This window comes from Muscardinus avellanarius (assembly GCF_963383645.1).
Source record: "Muscardinus avellanarius genome assembly, chromosome: 6".
Taxonomy (NCBI): Eukaryota; Metazoa; Chordata; class Mammalia; order Rodentia; family Gliridae; genus Muscardinus; species Muscardinus avellanarius.
The window spans coordinates 139,749,955-139,769,098 of NC_137791.1; the positions used below are offsets into that span (position 1 = coordinate 139,749,955).

The 19,144-nt window shown below is 64.1% G+C and overlaps 1 protein-coding gene across 1 annotated transcript; it reads right to left on the minus strand.

Moving 5' to 3' along the window:
• Positions 1–5,847: 5,847 nt before the first annotated feature.
• FGFRL1 (fibroblast growth factor receptor like 1) lies at positions 5,848–16,700 on the minus strand (the record flags this gene model as incomplete). The annotated part of the gene is made up of 6 exons (XM_080697978.1): positions 5,848–6,275; positions 6,420–6,773; positions 6,850–7,134; positions 7,235–7,315; positions 8,398–8,670; positions 16,616–16,700. The coding sequence occupies 6 exons, from the start codon at positions 16,698–16,700 to the stop codon at positions 5,848–5,850; spliced, it is 1,506 nt and encodes a 501-aa protein (XP_080554104.1).
• Between the last annotated feature and the right edge of the window lie 2,444 nt (positions 16,701–19,144).

Genomic DNA, 19,144 nt, shown 5'->3' on the forward strand with positions numbered 1-19,144 from the left:
GGGGCAGGGGCCGGGGTGCCAGGTGGGAAGAGGGCCCAGGAACTATGGCTAGGAGTGCAGGCAAGGAGAGGCCTGGATGACCCAGATGAGGAGGGACGGAGCCCCAGGCTCCATGAGGGCGAATGGAGCTGTTTCTGGGTGGTGGGGAGGCTGCGTGGAGACAGGACCAGGGGATACAGTGGCTTCCCGAAGGGCAAGGCGGGCAGCCCTCCTTGGGGACCCCAGGCTCTGCCCAGCCTCCATCCATCTGCCTTCTTCTGACACTTCCCTCCTTGAGGGGAGCCTTGACCCTGGGCCCCAGGAGACTCCCTGGCTGGCCTAGAGCGGAGGCAGGTTGAGCAGGGAAGCCAGGCTCTCCCGGGACTGGCTTGGGCCCTGGGGGCACTGCAAGGGCTACCGGCAGCCCCTCCTAGAGGAGCCAGGCCTACCCTGCAGCCCGATAAGCCACAGCCCCTGGGCCAGCTGTCGACAGCTTCACCACCTGCTGGCCCAAAGCCAGATGCCCTATGCTGTCTGTCCGGCTGAGGGCAGCTGCTGGCGGTGGAAGCCCCAGGCCCTCCTCTGCTGCCCTTGATCAGGCCTCTGTGGGTGGGAGGTGTAGGCCACAGGGGTGACCGTGGTACTCCAGACCCTCTCCTGTTCCCCACTACACACCCTGGGTGAGCAGCAGGCTTGGTGGACAGAGGCCAGCACACGTCCTGCAGCTGAAAGGCAGGTCAGTGGGCGGCAGCAGTTGGCCTTAGCCCCAGTGCAGGCCGGCTGTGTGTCCTGCTGGGAACATTGAGGGGCAGCCACCGAGCATACCCCAGACTTGAACTTTCAGCAGCTGGACCCTGGAGCTCAGGATGGGCTGTGACCCCTGTGCCGATGCGTCTCAGGTCCCGGGCCTGCTGTTGAAGGTGGACGATCACAGTCCCTTCTGTGCGATTCTGGGAATTGAACACAGGCGTGTTCAACCTCTGAGCTACACCTCCAACCCTTTCTATTTTTTATTTTAAAACAAGGTCTAAGTTACCGCACAGTGTCCTTGAACTTGTGATCCTCTCACCTCAGCCTTCCAAGTAATAGAATTACAGATGTGTGCCACTGCACACAGCTCATTCCCCTGCTTTCGCTGTGGCTTGGGCTGATCTCCTGCTATGGCCACCTGCACACCTCGCACTCTGGCCACAGGGGCTGGTGGGACTCTGCTGCAGCGCTCATAGCAGCAGCAGGGCGGCAGGCAGGAATGGGCTCAGCCCGCAGCCAGGAGCCCCAGGTGGAGCCAGGCCTGGCCAGGCTAGACACCTCCACTGCACCAGGATGGAAGGAGCGCCCTGCCGCACACGGCCTCAGACTCGCTCCCAAGCAGAGGCCGGCCTCTGTCCTGAGAGAGATTTAAGGTAAAGAGCACAGAGAGGTCACCCCGTGACCCCAGACATGAACACTCTCCAGGGCGTCCAGGGGCCATGTGCCAAGCCCACCATCCTGGACTCCGCCGTGGGGGTAGGGAAGCCTGAGGCCTGCCAGGGCTGGTGGCTGCCCCGCCCCCACCCTTCCCCCTCTTCCTGCACTTGGCCAGCCGGCCCGGTCACTGAGGCATGCTGGCATGCTTGGGGCCAACCTCCCCTTCACAGGCACCAGGGCAGCCAGCCGCGTGGCCTCAGATCCCTGGGAAGACTGGGGAGTGTCAGGGCAGTGAAGACACCCTGGCTGGCCTGGTGGGCGGGGCTACAGGCAGGGCGGGCAGCACTGGAGGCCCCTTGGGCTCTAGCGGCTGGGGCTGGTGCCCAAGAGTAGCCTGCCCACAGAGAACCCTGCTGCAGTCCCCAGTGGTTCTGAGACAGGACACCCAAGGCACTGTGGCTGGCCAGGCAGTGACCAGGGTGTCTGGGCCAGGGGCTGGCCTTCAGGAGGCGGGGTAGGACATGGCAAGGGGCCTCAGGTGGCTCCAGAGCCTGCTGGATGCTGAGCAGGACACACAACCGAGGGTGGCCACCTCCAATGGCCTCCAGAAGAGGCCTAGACCTCAGATGGGTTGGCCTGGCCCCTGCTTCAGGCAAGGCCTGCCCCATGTAGCTGAGTCCCCAGGAGAAGGCCAGCCTCCTGCTGCCGCTGAGAACCATACACATGCCCCGTGAGCCACCTGGCCTTCTGCCCACCACCCGGGATGCTCTGGCCTGCTGGGCTGCCAAAGGTGGCTCCGTGCCTACCCAACCCAGGGAGCCTGGCTCCCCTCCTATCGCCCTGTGGGTCCCTTGCCTCTGCCCTGAGGCCTGCAGGCAAGGTCATGGGAGTGCTTAGCATCCCCAGCCCGGCCCACACCAGACCCGCAGGGTGGTACCTGTGCTTAGAACGGCTCCACTGGCCCCTGCCAGGTGCTGGGCCCTGTGTGCACAGCCAAGCCCATGCTGTGAGCTGCTCCTGCCCTGTGCCCCCTCTTCTGTGTCTCAGGCCTTGGCATCCCTGTCCCAGGCCCCGGGCTGAGGCTCTGGCCCTCTGACCCTCAGATCTAAGGGTAGAACCACTGAACCCCCTCATCTCTGCCTTATAGTGCCGTCCTGTCCCTGGGAATCACCTCAGCCCCCCTCTGGGACAGCTGTGGGCCGGCTCACAGACACCCCTTTGAAGCCTGAAAGGCCAGGAGGGGAGCGGTCACACCCGAGGGTGTCAGACCCAGGATAGCCTTTCAAGTTTGCCGGCCTTCACAGGGAGCAGGCTTATCGCCGGCCAGGATGGAACTGGAGGGGCTCCACACCCTTCCCACCCCGTGCACCCGCCCTGCTGATCCTGGCCCAGGTTGCCCCATCTCCTCCCATGGGCCACGAGGAGCCCTAGAGCCTGGCCAGGGGTCACTCAGAAAACTCAGCAGGGTCTCTTCCTCTTCTCTGACCCAGGCTGGGATCCTCAGGGCAGGTAGAGCAGGGACTCGAATGTGCTCTCCCTCTGTCCTTGGTGGCTGGAGGCTGACTTTCTGTGGTGGCCAAGGGCACTGGAGCCTGGCTTTGTCCACATGGAGGAGTGGCCAGGGGCAGGAGACAGATGGTCAGGGATGTGCCCCACCAGCCCTGCCCCATCTTTGACTGCCTGGGGGGCCACCCCTCAAAGCCCTGGGGTCCCCTGCTCCATCCCATCTGGCCGTGGCCACACCCTCCTGCTATGGCCCAAGAACACAGGCCCCCCTGCTCGTCCTGACCCGTGTTCTAGTGACCTCCTGCACATGAGAGACACGCGGTTTCTTCCTTGGAACATGGAGGTGCTGAAGAGAGAGGACGCGGCGTGGGGTGACTTACGTGTGCCTCAGCAGGAGCTAGAACGGGGTATGAAGCAAGGGCCTCCACGTGGGTCCTGCCAGGAGGAGCTGACGATGCTCCCGGAACAGGGGAGGCTCTGTGCTAGACACTGGGGCTGGTCAGCCACGGAGGGCTCACTACCTCCAGGCGGCCCCATGGGGCCAGAGCAGCGAGGGGTCAGAGCCCCAGGTGGGTGTGCGGAGCCTGTGAGGGCAGGGCGGGGCGGGTCCCCTGCCCAGCCAGGCAGCCAACATGTACAGACGACTGAGTTTCAGATGCCAGCCCTGCTTCCCCACTCAGGACCCCTAGGAGAGCCCAGGCTGATCCTAGGAAGAACCCAGGCGCTGGCCAGCCAGCCTCACCCAAGGGAAGCATGTAACCCAGGCCAGAGCAGGGGACAGGAAACTGGCAATGGCTCTGGACCTCAGACCAGGAAGGGCAGGCTGGGGTCTCAACCCCATCCCCTTCAGAGGTTTGGGGGCAGCTAGGTGCTGTGACAGATGCCTGCAATCCCAATACTTGGGAACTGAGACAGGAGGATCACAGGTTCAAGGCCAGCCTCAGAAACTTAACAAGACTCACAACTTAGACCTTATTTCAAAATAAAAAACGTAATAGGGCTGGGGGTACAGAACACTGATAGTTCTCTTGGTGCAGTCCCCAGTACCAAAATAGGTTTGGGGGCTGAGCTCTTGGGGCGTCTCCCTCTGCCCACTCCCTGGATAAGATCTCCTGCTTTACGCACCTGGCTCTACACCCGATGCCTCCCCACTGCCCAAGGTCTCCTGCCCCCCGAGATCTCCCCTCTTGCCACTCTCCCCCACCACAGACTGAAACCCGACCAGGCGCCCACCACTGCCTGACCCGTCTGGAGAACATCTGTTGGTCACCAGCTGTGGGCCGCCTGGAGCCCTGCTGTGTCTGTGGCCTCCCAGCATCTGCCAGCCAGCCAAAGATGGCCTGTCATACGGTCAGGCCCACCCTGGCGTCACGTCCCCCAAACCCAGCTCCTGGAGGGCAGATGTGGGGTGCAGCCTGGGAGTCCCACTGGGGGAAACCAGCACCACCATCTGCTCTGGGGGCAGCCCCTGGCCACCCCAAGCAGCCCCGTGCTCTCCTGGGTGTGGTGACGCTGCCAGGAAAGCTTTGCGGCCACACTGTCCAGCAGCCCACGGCCCCTGTGCAGCGTTGCTGGCTTGTGCAGAAGGTGGCCTCTGCACCCTTCCATAGGGCAGGTAGGTACACAGCCTCAGTTTCCCCAACAAAGAAGGGGGGTGTTGTCCCACCACTCTGGGGGAGGGGGCTGGGAAGACACTCAGAGGAGGGCCCAAGGACAGAGGTGACTGCGGGCCAGCCCCACCCTAGCCCCCACGGGTGCCCCAGGAAGCCGCATGCCACATAAGGGAAGCACCTGAGCTGGGGCATGTCGATGGCTGGACGTGCTGAGCAGGTATGCAGTGGGGTACCACCACTGGGCCTGTACCCCAAACCCCTGCGCTGGGACATGTCGACAGCCAGGCGTGCTGAGCAAGTGTGTGGCGGGGTACCACCACTGGGGCCGCACCCCAAACCCGAACTGGGACATGTCGACAGTCAGGCATGCTGAGCAGGTGTGTGGCAGGGTACCACCACTGGGCCTGTACCCCAAACCCCTGAGCTGGGACATGTCGACGGCCGGGCGTGCTGAGCAGGTGTGTGGCGGGATACCACCACTGGACCCGTACCCTAAGCCCGAGCTGGGGCATGTCAACAGCAAGGCGGCTGAGCAGGTGTGTGGCAGGGTACCATCACCGGGGTCGCACCCCAAATCCCTGCCGCAGGCAATGAGGACAGAACCTGGGGACCCCCAGGCCTTGGCCAGCAAAGGGACTGCAGGGACTGGGGTCACACGCATCAGCACACATATGTGTGAGATGTTTGTCAATGGGTTATACTCAGGCAGAGACGGCACAGAGGAAAGGGTGCACACATTCTCATTTAACAAAATAAATTAAATATATGAGGCTTCAGCTCCAACTCTATATAAAGTTACAGAGGCCTGGCTGCCCACCAGGAGTGGTGGGTGTCTGGCCCAAGGGGCTATGGCCATCCAGCATGGCCACCAGGCTGGCCCCAGAACAGTCAGTCCTCGCAGCCCAGCCCTTTCACCATTATTAATATTACTTTCATTTCTTAAATATAAATACCAAGGCCCCTCTCTCTGGCAGTGGGAGGACAGGGGCTAGGGTGCCCACAGCCAGCTCCAGCCTTGGGGCCGGGGTACGGAGACCCCTGGGCAGCCGGGCAGCTGGACAGGGACACGGTGGGGCTGGGTGTGGCCACAGCGCCAGGAACCCTCCTCCCCGGGGCCAGGGCTTCCTTCATCTACTAGCCCATCGGTGCGTCACTGCCAAGTCACACAACACAAACCCTCCAAAGATGCGTGGATGTGTGTGGTGCGTGTGTGTGCATGTCTGCTTGTCTGTACGTCTGTGCGTGCCTTGCCCAGAGCGCCCAGGGCACAATGGCCCTCTGCTTTATCCTCTGCCCTCCAGCCTGTCCTTGTCCCCACACGCCTGCTCGTGGTGGCAGCTGCCTAGCACTGGTAGTGGGTGTGCTGGTGCTGGGGGACCTTGCCCTCCGCGTGGGAGTGCGTGTGCAAGTGCGTGTGTGTGTGTGTGTGCACATCCGTGTACAGCTTGGAGTACAGCTTGGGGCCAGCAGCTGTGCCCGAGCTGAGCAGGTGCTGGGGGGCAGCCGGGGGCCCGTGGTCCTCACAAAGCCCCCCAGCTAGCACCGGCAAGTCCTTGTCCCCACCGCGGTCTCGAGCTGCCCCAGGGGTGCGGTGCCCTGGCAGGGGGGGCGCAGGTGTGGGGGCACATGGCTTCTTCTTGACCTGGCAGAGCCAAAGCAGCACGGTGCCGAGGATGAAAACCGCTCCAGCCGGGATGCCGATGACCACCGGCCACGGCAGGCTCGTAGTCGAGGACGAGGGTGCCACGGGTGGCCCTGGCGGTTTGGGGTCTGCAAGGGAGAGAGCAGCAAGGGGTTAGCAGGAGAAAATCACTGTGGGGGTAAATCAGCCCACAGGACAGCTCCCTGGGCCCCCACGCGGTGGGCATGACCCGCACCACGCGGCCAGGCATCCCGGGGCCCGGGAGCACACACCTGGCAGCACCGTGAGGAAGGCGCTGCGGAAGCTGTAGCCCATGGTGTTGGCGCCCAGGCAGATGTACATGCCCGCGTCGTCCTGGCGGGCGCGGGAGATGAGCAGTTTGTTGAGGTAGGAGCCGTCAGGCCGCGACCACACATCGCCCGTGGGCAGCACCACGAACTTCTGGCCGCCCACGTCGATGGTGGAGTTGTGGCGGCCCTCGGCCCCGTACTCCACCCGCTTGAGCCACTGGATGACGGGCTTCACGTCGCTGCGCACCTTGCACTGGAAGGACGTGGTCCCCCCGAAGTCCACCGTGGTGTTCACAGGATGCGTCCCTGTGAGCACTGGCTTGGAGCGCGTCCGCTCTGGGGTGGGACACAGAGGTTGGCATGGCTCCTGCCCTGCAGGGCCCCACCCGCCCCGGCCTGGCCCAGCACTCACGGATCACGTCCACTTTATAGGTGGCGTTGATGGCGCCTGCGCGGTTCGACACCCGGCACGTGTACTTGCCGCTGTCCTCGGGCCGCAGGTTCTTCAGGCTCAGGGTCCACTTCTTCTTCCTGTGCTCACCAGCCTCTGGGCGCGTCAAGGCCTGGTCATCTTTCATCCACATGATGTCGGGCCGTGGGTGCCCGCTGGCCACGCACTTGAGCCGCACAGAGCTGCCCACGGGCCGTGCGATCACCCGCCGCCTCATCTTGGAGGGCTGTGTGAAGCGGGGCCGTGCTGCGGGTAGGGAACATCGAAGTCAGTGAGAAAGGTCTGTGGGTGGCAGGGCGGCCACCACCCCACCCCAGGAAGGCAGTGGCACCCATCTCAAGCTCACCCCACTGCTGGCTGGCTGGGTCCTCCTGGCCCCCAGAGAAGCTGCCAGGCCCCGGGCTCTCCTTCCCTGGGCTGACATCGTCTGCAGAAAAAGGGAGAGGCCCGAGGGAGGGCAGGTGAGGGGCACTGAGGGGCCCTGCTAGGACAGCCCCAGAATCCAAGCCAAGGCTATGGTCACACCCACATCTCAGAATCCAGGGACAGCTGGGCAGGGATACCGCCAGCCCACTCCCTGGGTGCAGGTGACCCCGACAGGCATGGGTGTGACTGGAGCCCCCCCCCCCGGCTCCGGGGGGTCTGCTGGACCAGGGAGGAGGGGGCCAGGCCCAGCCGGCAGCTGCGGTAACCCTAGCCCACATCAAGGGGCCGAGCACTTGGTGAGGAGACATGGTTCACATACCGCCTGGTCATCATCCCTTTGAAAGGACGTGGGGGGGAGACAGCCGCAATATTTCCATTCCATGACCCAGAGGGGGCCTGTGAGCCTACGTTGGGCAGCGCCGGGCATGCTGAGGAATGTCCCTTTGCCTGTCCTGTGACAGCCGCCTCTGCCCAAGCCTGGCACTAAGGGCTGGGCCATCTCAGGCTGCCTGGTCCTCCATGGTGCAGGAGGCCAGCCTGGGCCCCGTGTGGGGAGCCAGCAAAGAGGGCGGGGTGCAAGCGCCTGGTACCAATGTGCGCAGGGAGTGTCACCAGGGACACCTGTCCATTCCCCAGTGCCCGGGCCCCAGGGACAGGAGAGAACAGAAAGGCCATTCGCTTCCCGGCGGCCCCTCTGAACTCCGAAACCTGAGCCTCAAAGTCGCAAGCCGCCACCGCCAGGGCACACCCGGCCAAAGCCTGGGGCCTTCCCGTCCGTCACCCCGAAGTGGGACCACCGCCCGGGCCTCCCCGCCCTGCTCCCACGCCCAGGCTGGTCTGCGGAGGAAGGGAGGGCCCAGCTGCACGGCCAGTGTGGGGTGGTGACGGGTCCCGCCCCTGGGCCCCTCTGTCCCTTGGGCCAAGCCCAGACCAAGTGAGCAGGGACTGGGTTACAGGGTTGTTTCTCTGGGTCCTGCTGGCTCACCTGCCCAGGTGTTGCCCCCCAGTTACACCCACTGTCCCACTGCACAGCCCACCCAGCACCCGGCCCAGCCGCAGCCTCTGCCCCACACACTGACTGACCCATCACAATGAGGGTGTAGTTGACGCTGAGGCTGCCGAAGCCATTGGTGGCTTTGCACACGTACACGCCTGCATCCTCAGCCTCCACCTGCTTCACCTTCAGCCCCTGGGGCAGCACGCGGAAGCGGCTCCAGCCACTGTGGATGGTGCGGCCATCCCTGGTCCACATGGTCAACGGTGGTGGGTCCCCCTCCACCGGGCACTGCAGCCTCACGGTGCGACCCAGCCGGGCCACCTGCCGCGGGACCACCTTGTCTGCCATTCTCGGGGGGCCTGCAGGGAATCAGAAGGCTTGGTCGGGCTGGGCACAGGTGTCAGGGGCTGCCCTGCCGGCCCACCTGGAGTCCACTCGGGGCTCCCACCAGGCACAGGCCCTCCTCCCAGACCACAGATGCCCATGTCCAATAACACACAGTCCCAAGTGCCCAGCTGGATGACCCCAGGGGCAGAGGCAGCAGAAGGGTCCCCAGAGGGATGGGACACAGCCCGACTCTGTTTTGTTTTTGTGGTACTGGGGGTGGAACCCAGGGCCTTTTCTACCTCCAGGCTATACTCTCTGACCTATTTTATAATTTATTTGGAAACAGGGTCTCATTAAGTTGCTGAGAGCCTCACTAAATAGCCTAGGCTGGCTTCGAACCTGTGCGGTCCTCCTGTCTCAACTTCCCAAGCACAGGGATTACAAGCATGCGCCACCACGCCCGGCCACAGCCTGAGTATAAATCAAGAAAGCAAGGTCAGCTCCTGGTCACATGGGAAGAAGCCATGCACCCCAGGCCAGAGGACAGGACTCCAGGGACAGGGGCTTTGGGCTGGGCCCTGTATTGCACACATGGCCCTGAAGAACAGCATGCTCACCAGGCCTACCCCAACTGGGGACCCCATCCTCCTGCACCCTACTCACCCAGCCCCAGGGTCCAGCCAGCCTGGGCAATAGGCAGAGACTTCACAGCCAATACACATGAGTGGAACAGGCTGGCCAGAGAGCTGTCCAGGCAGGATAGCCAGTGTGTGCCCACCAGCAGTGCCACACCTGCCTCAGACAAGCAAGGGTACCCGCAGGTGTGTGTGCACTCATGCATGCACACAGGAGGTCTGGGTCTCCGTCTCAGTGCCCATCTGCTGTCTGAATCCAGGGAGAGTATCTGTCCAGACCGCTGGTCGGCCCGATGGCTCATTCCCTGCCAGGTGGCTGAGTCTTGTGGAGGCATGACCCAAGGCTCCAGGGTCAAAGGGCAATTGTCTGGAGAGGGCAGGGACTGAGCAGGTCCCCAGGGAGCTTCAGGGTCCTGTCCAGCTGGGAGCCCTAGGCCCCTGACGGGGGCTGGGTCCCTCCCATAGCATGACTTCCACGGGACCGGCTCTCCATAGTGTCCCTCTGCCACAGCCGTGTCCTCTGCACCCCTGTACCAGGAGAGGCAGCCATAGGCCCCTGCCCATCCATACCACCACAGGTGAGGGGCATCCACCCTGGCCAGCAGTGGCTCCCGCATGGGCCCCAGGCCAGCATGCAGAGAGAACCAAGAGATCTGCTCAGCGGTGCTGTGGGCTGGTGTTTTTCAGAACCAGCCACTGTGTGCCCCCGGCCACCTGGCCTACGGTGTGCCTGTGGTGCTCAGAGCAGCTGCTTCCTTGGCACTTCGTGGGCCTTCGTAGCCACTCCAAGGCTCCCATCATGGCGGGAGTGGCCCAAGGATGGAGGGAGTTGCCAGCTCCGGGAAGGGGTTCCGGCCCCCTAGTCTGACTCCGGGAGTGGGGCATGGGCACCTGGTGTTTCGTTCTATGACCAGAAACACAGGCCTCTTCCCAGACCCCACTCTCTTGTCCTCATCTGCCCAGCCCACCCCTTGCCTGCCTTTTGGGGGCCCTCTTCCCTGACCCACATCTCCCCCTTACCTGGGTCCCCTCGACCCTGGCACATGCCTCAGGCCAGTGTTAGCTAAGGTTGCCACAGCAGCCTCTCCTCACCAGCCTCCCTGACCCCCCCCCCAAAAAAAAGGGAGAGAGCAGAAGTGGGAAGAGGCTGCCTGCGCCTCTCCCCTTTCCTGTGTGGGCCACCCAGGGCAGTTCTCAGGGCCCCACCCCAGCTCACAGGGGGAGTCTGCTGGGCCCATAGACACATGGGCCTCCTGAGACCCCCTCTTCAACCCCATTCCCAGGCAGACCCTGCCCACCACCTGTCACTGTCTGAAATTCCACCATCCACAGGGCCTCCCAGGCTGCAGGGCAGTGAAGGAGGAGCCCAGGCCCTACACTGGCCACCCCAGCTGGCGTGGGCCCAGGGCTTTGTGGAGAGACACCCCACGGGCAGTTCACAACCACATGCACACACAAGAAAGCTGGAGCACCCCTGGAGCTGCCTAGGCCCAGGCTGACCCCCACACACAACCAGACAGGGTGCTCGGGGCAGAGAAACCTGACCTCACTATGCCCCAGGAGGGGTCCCCACACCCCTCTCCCCACCCCACCAGAGGGAAGAGGAGCCTGGGGAGAAGCCCACTGGGAGACAGGAGCCCAAAGGATGACAGAGGTAGAGACCCCTGCCGGTGGCCACTGCTGAGAAAGGGCAGAGCTGAGTGACCACCAGATGGCCGGAAGCAGGGCCCCCAGGGCCAGCCTGCACACACTGCTGGGGACAGGCCGGCGGCAGGCTGGCCAGAGGAGCCAGCCTTATCCTAAAGCAAACAGTACCCCTGCCAGCCCTTCCCTGCCCTCCCCTCCCCCACCCAGGCTCCAGCATACCGCCTGGGCCAGGCCCCTGGGCTATCTGGCCTTGGGAGAGACCCGCACAAGGGCCTACCTACTGGGAACCCTGGCCCCCAGATTCCTGGGTATTCTGGCTGTAGCATGGAGGCCTCAGCTCTATAACTAGCCCAGGACACACAATCCCCTATTGTTCCACCTGGATGAGCCATTGAAACCACTCAGACAAGGAGGAAACTGAGGCAGGACCTGAGGCTCACAGGCAGTGAGAGGACTAGCTGTCCTATGTTCTGCCCCCCAGGAAAGTCTGGCAGAGATGCACTTGGCAGGGGCTGGCTCCTGACAGCCAAACCTCAAGCTACAGGGTAGCTCTGCACAGCCATGCCTCCCCAAGGCCAGCTCCTCCAGGAAGACCCCAAGTCTGCACATGTCCCAGTCAAAGCCCAAGAAGGCCCAGCAGGGACTAGACGTTGGGGTGGCTTGGCCCAGCTTCAGCACAGTGCATGTAGGGAGGCTGCCCAGAATAAAGTCCACCTGGGCCTGGAGAGGGCCAGCAAGGACACGCAGGGCGTGCGTGTACACACGCACATGCACGCACACACACACATACACCAACCACAGGGGAAGGTCAGTTCCAGCAAACAGCTGGGAAGACCTCAATCCCACCTTCTAGATCTGCCCTGCAGTGTTCAGGAAGGATCTGGAGGCCCTGGGCCGCCACACCACACCCAGCACTCGTCTCTCCAGAGCCTCCAGGGCAGCCAAACCCCCATCGTGCAGAACCCAGAAACCCCAGCGGGGTAGGTGGGGTGCCTGACCCAGTGGAGGTAACGGTCCTTCCCAGCAGAAGGCATGGTGGGTCTATATAGGAGTCCTCCCTTGAAATAAGATGTGGTTGCAGTCGGGGCTAAGGTGCCCAACTGGGGGACAGTGGAGAGGGCACCCAGAGGGACAGGCCTAGCACAAGCCAAGTAGAGCTGGTAAGGCTGATGGCTGGTGCTCCCCGCCTTACAGCAGCCCCCATTCCAGCCCTATCCTGCTGACCTTGAGCTTCTTCCCCGGAGAGGCTGATTTTGGCACAGGCCAACTAGGCATGGTGGGGTGTAAGTGTGTGGGAACCACCAGGTCAGCTCAGGCCCAGCTGAACATGAACCTTAACCTAGCAAGCCCTGTACAACCCCAGCAATTTGGGCCTGAAAGGAATTCTCCAGCCAGGCAGTGGTCCTGGCCATGGGGTGGGGACAAGCAGCCAGATGCCTGACAGTGTGTTGCTCCTGACCAGAGAGCTAGAGAGTGGCATGGGCCTCTGGCCCACTCCGTACCCGTACAGGCCTCTCGGAAGGCCACAGCAAGAACTGAACCAGGTGGGGTCCTGGGGCATCTGCCCAATGTGGACAAACCAGCTAGGCCTTCTGTGGTCAGCACTCAAACTGCAGAGGTGCCATCCTGGCCCTCTGGTTATGAAAAGAAGGTACAGCATTCACACCCATACCTGGCCAGTACGCAGGGACCCCTGAGGCCCTGGCGCAGGAGATGAAAAGTTCCAGAGACGAGATGGTCCCCAGGGCCAGCACCTGCCCTAGGAAGCCACAGCCTGAGTAAACCAGAGCAGGTGAATCCCTTAGGAGGGTTAGGCTTCGCACAGGTAACAATCATAGGACCCCACTGACCACCAGGCATCTGGGGCCAGGCTCTGCCCAGCCCTCATGGGCCACTCGTGGGCCACAACACACACGTACCACTACTCATCCGCATGGGCTCAGGCCCAGGGCACAGGGCCCCAAGCAGCCATCAGCTGGGGTGGCCCTGGGGGTCCTGCCGACCCTCCAGGTCTATGGCTCCTCTGAAAGCCTTCAGGCAGCACCTGTGGACCCCTGGATTCGGAACATTTCTCTTGGTCACACACAGCGGGTACCAGTGTCACCAGATGGAGTCACTGTCTTGAGGGGATCTGTGTAGACACCACCCAAGGTGGATACTGACACAGTACCCACCCAGGGGGCTGTTCTGGACACCCAGGCCACCCCAATTTGTGTCCAGACCTTCCCAAACCCACTAGACATCAAGCCACCTGCGTCCCCATGCCCACCCTACATCTCACAAACACCAACTCAACAGGCCACAGCCTGGAACTTTAGGGTTCAGGTCCCCTACAGCAGCCACAGCCCTGACTGCTGGCCTCAACAGCCGCTGGCACCTCAGACAAGTCAGCAAGACTGCATCCCAGAGGCCCGAGCCCAGGGGCCAGCTGTGTCCCTACAGGCGCCCAGCCCCCAGGCCGGGCAGCCCACTCCCAGCCCTGCAGGCACAGGCACACTAGGTGAGGTGCTGTTTACATGGGGATCTCTCAAGGACAGGCCTGGCTGTCAGTGTGCTGGGTAGGCAAACCACCCAGGCAGGGCCTTCCCAGCCCTTGGAGGCTACAGGGTGCAGCTTCCCAGGCCTCAGGACACCTGGTGCTACCTGCAGCCAGCATGTGGTCAAGGGTTCCAGCCATAGCCCCAGAGCCACCATGGGGAACTGGGTAGGTGGGCTTCAAGAAGTGCAGAGGAGCCACTGTGTCATGACCCTGGAGCCCTGAGAAGCCCTGGGCTATCAACACACAAGAGGGCCTGGACCTCCCTGCCCACCAGCCCCCACCCAGGCCAGCGTGACACGCAGCTCCCTCTCTGCCGTGGCTGGAGGTCCCTATCACTCCTCCACAGCCCCTGAACAGCTCACACAAATCTCTCAAGAAATAAACTCTCCCAGCAGGAAGAACAGGGGTCGTCTTTCTGTCAAACGGGAAGCCCCTGACCTTGACAGCTCCCTGGCTGGCATCACTTCCTGGCCTGCTACCCACCTCCCCTAGGCCCACGAACTCCTCCAGCATGTATCCTGCTTGGCTCCAGCCATTCTGGATTGTGGACTCCTGCTCCCAGGTGGGAAGCGGCCCTGCTCTTCACCCAAGGGCAGCCAAGCTGGGTGCCCCGAGGCCTCCACAGGAAGTAAGGGAAAGCAGGCCAACTGCCTAAGGTCTGGGGTGGTGCCTAGGCACAGCTGCCCTCCACCACTGGGGCTGTCACTGGGACGCAGGGCTGAAGTCACCAGAAAGGGCAGCGGCTGCCAGCGTGGGCCCAGCCCTACGTGGCCAGGTGGCAGGCAGGTATGGGGGTGTGGGGCCACAGCCCGTTGCCCCTGCTCGTCAGCAGTGCCTGCGCTAGGATCGGGCCAGGGGAAAAACCAACATTTCCCCTAGCCAGGCCCCGCACAGGGCAGGCGGGCTGAAAGGCAACTTTGAGAGCCTGATTGATTCCCGCACAAAGGATAAAGAAGCCGGTTCGGCTTTCCAGGCCCAGCCAAAGGCGACTTTGTTCGCGGCTCCCTCCCCCCAAGGGGACAGTGATTTATTTTCCCTTGCAGGAGTGGGGCCCAGACGTGAATGGAAGGCTGGCCTGAATCCCCACCTCACAGCGCCTGGGCCCAGCTCCAACAGGTCCACCTCAGCCCTGGCCGTGCACTGGTCAGCACCGCCCGGGGGAGGAAGCCTCCTACAAGCTGGCCAGAGCCTGGGGTCAGTGCCATGCACGCCGCCCTGACCCTACCTCTTCTGTTCCCACACCCTCGTCTCTAGCCCCACGAAGTAGCCATGGCGGGCACCCTAACCACAGGTCAAGGCCTGCTCACCAGCACAGCAACCGGGTCCAAAGGGCCAGGGAGTGGCCTCATGGGCTGGCTGCTTGGAGACTGACCCCCAGGCCGTCCTTGCGGCCCTTCTCAGAAAGCCTTGCTGGACTTCCTTTACAGCTCTCTGTGTAGGGTATCTCACTCAGAACCTCTCAAGTTCCCACTGTGAGAAGTAAAATAGAATGGAGAAAGCCAGAGCCTATCTTTTCCCAGTGTGAAAAAACAGTCTAAGACAAACCCACCAAGATTGTGAAACTTTGGGCAAAGGGGAACTTTTAAAATATGATCTGGATCTAGAGATGGGCTGATTCCAGAAACTGCGACACCCCAGGGAAATGGCTTTCAAAACAGCCCAAATTCTCTATCTAGTTCTCTGGTCCCCCTGAAGGTCCAAACTGGACCTGCTCAGGGGGAACTAGGAATGGATCCGAGTGACTTTGCCCGGCAGTCAGGCTGGGCTGGAGGGGAAGTCGGCATAGCGCAGGAAACACGTTCCTCCCCACCTCCACCCCAAACCACAGAGGCCCTGGCCCTTGGAAAGCAGCTCCCTTGCGCTGCCAGGGCCTTCGCCAGCAGAGCCAGGGCCGGATACGAGGTGCGGCCCCAAGGCCACAGCCAAGGGGGCCAAGGGCGGAGGATGGCCCTTCCAGGGCCATCAGTGAAGAGGCAGGCCCTGCCTACCCGCTGCCATCCAGCAGCCAGCCTTGTACTCGGCCAGCGCCATGGCAGGACAGAGGCCTCCAGAGCCTCCTGGCTGAGCGGGCAGAGAACCGGCAGGTGCAAGGATGGCAGAGTCCATGCAGATCAAAGATGAGTGGAAGCCCAGGCCGCCAGCCGAGGTGAGCGGGTGGGGCTCACCCGGCATGGCCCAAGTGCCCGCAGTGCCCAGCGCACTGCCCAGCCTGGCCACGCCTGGACAGCCCCCACCCTCCAGCAGCCAGTCCCAGCAGGGGGGGTGGGGGGGCAGGGTGGCATAAGGCCCACCTGGGTCGCCGCCCGCCACCCGAACGTGGCCATATAAGGCCAGGTTGGGCTCGGTGCACTCACTGGGGGACAGGGGAGGGGTGCCAAGCCGCAGAGGACTGGTGGACAGAGCAGGGACGATCCTGAGTGGTCAACACACCCGAAGGGCTGGCCTGGCCACTGGACCCGCCTAGCCATGGGCAGGACAGCGCTGTGCCCTCCTGGTCCTGGAACATGGCGGGCAGGAGGCTCCGCGGGCATATGCCTTCCATCAGCCACAGACGCCCCTCGTGGGGGCTGGACCAAGAGCAAGGCTGCCCCCCTTGGACATCAGATGGGTGAGGCCTGGCCCAGACCACAGTGTGGTGTATCTCTAACGGCAAAGCACGTGGCCCTGAGGTTTGCAGCCTTCAGGTACCTGCCTTGAGGCCAGTCCTCATCCTGCAGGATGTCCTCACACTGCGGGGACTGCCCCGACCTCCCCGCGGCTTCCACCCTGTTCTGCTGCCTGGGACCAGCAGACCCCAGGCCCAGGACTGGGTCACCATGGGTGCTAGACCAGGAATGTCACCATGTCTCCCCTACCGGGCCTGGCCTCCGGGAGGGTCTCTGCAGGTTCCCAGAGACCTAATTGGGTCCACTTGGCCACAAACAGCCCACTCCCCAAGAATCCACAGGGCGACCGGATGCCCTCCCCTGCAGGTATGTGTGTGAAAGTGTGTGCACAAGACTACAAGCGTCCTGGGGGTAAGGACCCACTGGCCAGCCAACTAAGTGAGCCTGAGGTCCTTCAGGTGAGCTGGAGTATCCCAGGGTGTGCTACGGTTCAGGGCTGCGGAAAGGGGCGGCGCTGCGGGGCCGGCGCAGGGTGGGCGCCAGGACTCACCTCGCACAGCGGCAGCGGGCGGCGGGAGGGCCCCCAGCAGCAGCGGCGGCAGCAGCAGCAGCAGCAGCGCGGGGCTCGGCGACATCTCGCGGGTCGGGCTTGGGGTGGGGGCGCGGTCACTGGCCGGGGCCTGGGGCGCCGCTCTGGGACTCGGGCGCAGGCGGGCGAGACGCGGCGGGCCGGGGTCGGAGTCCGACCCCCCTCGGCGCCGGGGCTCCGGGCGGAGGAAGCACCGCGGGAGGAGCTGCGGTATCAAAGGCAGACAAAGGGTTTACACTAATTACGGCCGCCCCCTCTCCACACACCGTCTGGATTCCTGGCGCTTGTAACTGGGCCCTGCCCGCGGGACACACAACACCGAGCGGCCCCGCAGATAATCGCCTGCGCCATTAGCGGACAAATTTGCGCTGGGGGGCCCACGTGGGGTGCGGGGCGGGGCGCGGGGCAGGGCCGGCGGAGCGGCGGCGGCGGCGGCCCGGCCCCCCAGCCCGCCCTGGGGTCCCGCGCGCCCGGCGGGGCTCACCTCGGGGCGGCGCGCGGCGGGTCAGGGCCGGGCCCGCGGGCCTCGCGCCGCGGTCATCGCCGCCCGGGGCGCCGCATCCCGCCCCGCGGCCCCGGGCCCGGCCTGGGGCGGGGCGGCGCTACCTGGGCGCGGGCGGCCGGGCCGGGCTGGGGCGGGCCGCGCCGTCGGGGGCGGCGGGGCGCGCGGGCGGCGGGGCGAGGGGCCCGGGGCGCCGCGCCGCGAGGCGTGCTTCCCTGCGGGGCTTTGTCAACCCTCCCGGAGCGAGCGCCGAGCCCGCCGCGCGCCCCGCCCCGCACAACTTCCGGCCAATCGGCGCGGCCCGGCCCGCCGCGCGCCCCGCCCCGCACAACTTCCGGCCAATCGGCGCGGCCCGGCCCGCCCCGCGCCCCGCCCCGGCCCGCAACTTTGCTCCAATCCGCGCGCGCGCCCGCCAGGCTCGCAGCTTAACCCTCGCGCTGCGGGGCGGGGCGGGGCGGCCCCGCGGGCGGGCGGCTCCCCAGGGCGCGCCCGCTCCGCCCCGTCGCGCCCGCGGCTAGCCCGCTGGGGGCCGCGGCTCCCACCCACCCCCGCCTGAGCAGAGCGGCGCCCGGCCGGGCGGGGAGCTGACCCCTGCCGCCGTCTCCAGCCTGGACTGTCTTCCTGATACCCGGGGAGGAAGGGAGCTGGATGGACGGCCACGGAGTGCTCCCTGGCCTAGAGGTCCGCGCCCCGGGGGTGCTGCTGGGAGCCGAGAGGCCACCTACTCTGGGACGGGGCTGGGCCAGGGCTGGGCCATGGGGGTCCAGGAGGTCCTGCTCTGGGCCCCTGAATTTTCCTAGTTCCCCTAAGGACAGATACGGACCCCCAGCCCACCCGGAGGCTTACCGCTGCTCACCTGCTAGTGATAGTAAGTAATCAAAGGACATGAATGCTGATGGTGTTAATAATAATAATCAACACCCCCTTGTGTCCTCGATACCAGGCAGGTGGCTTGCTGTGCTCCGGTAGCCATGGGGAAACGGAGGGCAGGTAACTTACCCACGACTTGGCGACTCGGGGAGTGCAGTGTTGGAGCCATCTGCTGCACCTGCTCGGTGCCTCAGCACTGGTTCCCAGGCCCCACCACCCACCAGCAGGGCTCTGAGCCACCCCAGCATTCCTTTGGCCTGAGTGCCTGGGCCAGCCTTCCCATGGCGTCTCATCTCATCCCTGAAATAGAGACTCCACACTCTCCCATGTCCTCAGCACCAGGGAAGGCTGGGCCTACCCACCCGCAGTGTCTCCTGCCCCTCAACTCTGGACAGATCAATGCCCCCCACACACGTGCACACACTGCTTATCTCCCCTGAGGCATCTCTGCCACGCTCTTCTGTCAAGAGCAGCCTCTCCTTTCTGGGCTCGGAATTCCCTCTTTCAGGAAGCGTTCCAGGGAAGGCTGAAACTGGGGAGGCCTTGCTGGGCAGTGCCCCCAGCCCCACATCCTGTCTCTGGCCCAGGGTGGGCAAGCAGTAGGTGGGTGGCGGTGAGTCCAGCAGGCCTGCTCTGCATCCTGGGTGAAGCCAGGTGCCGACCAGGCAGACCTCCCAGGCATACAGGAGGCCTGGCAACGCTGAGGCGCTTTGAGGGCAGCCCACAGTCTGCCTGTGGGTCATCTGAGGGCTGTTGAGCTGGCACAGGGGGTCACAGACAGGTTGCAGGAAAAAGTGGGCAGGTGGGCGACAAGGTCTGGGGTCGGTGTGAGGCAGGCCCAGACTTCATGGGCAGGCCTGTGAGGAGACATCACTGAAGCATGAAGAGCCCAGCAGGTGTGTGTAAAGGTGACTGAGTGGGGGAGGTCAGGAGCAGGGGGCGGGCCTGCGAGGCCCGGGAGAAGGTGGGCAAGGAGGAGGGGTCATGGTGGACAGGTGCAGTAGCTGCAGCTGGGGGAGGCAGGTACACCTGCCCCGTTCCCTCTCCAGGCCTTGCTCCCTGCCCCTGCCAAGTCCCCTGTTCACCCGGGCCCCCACCCTTAGATCCTGTCCCCTGCA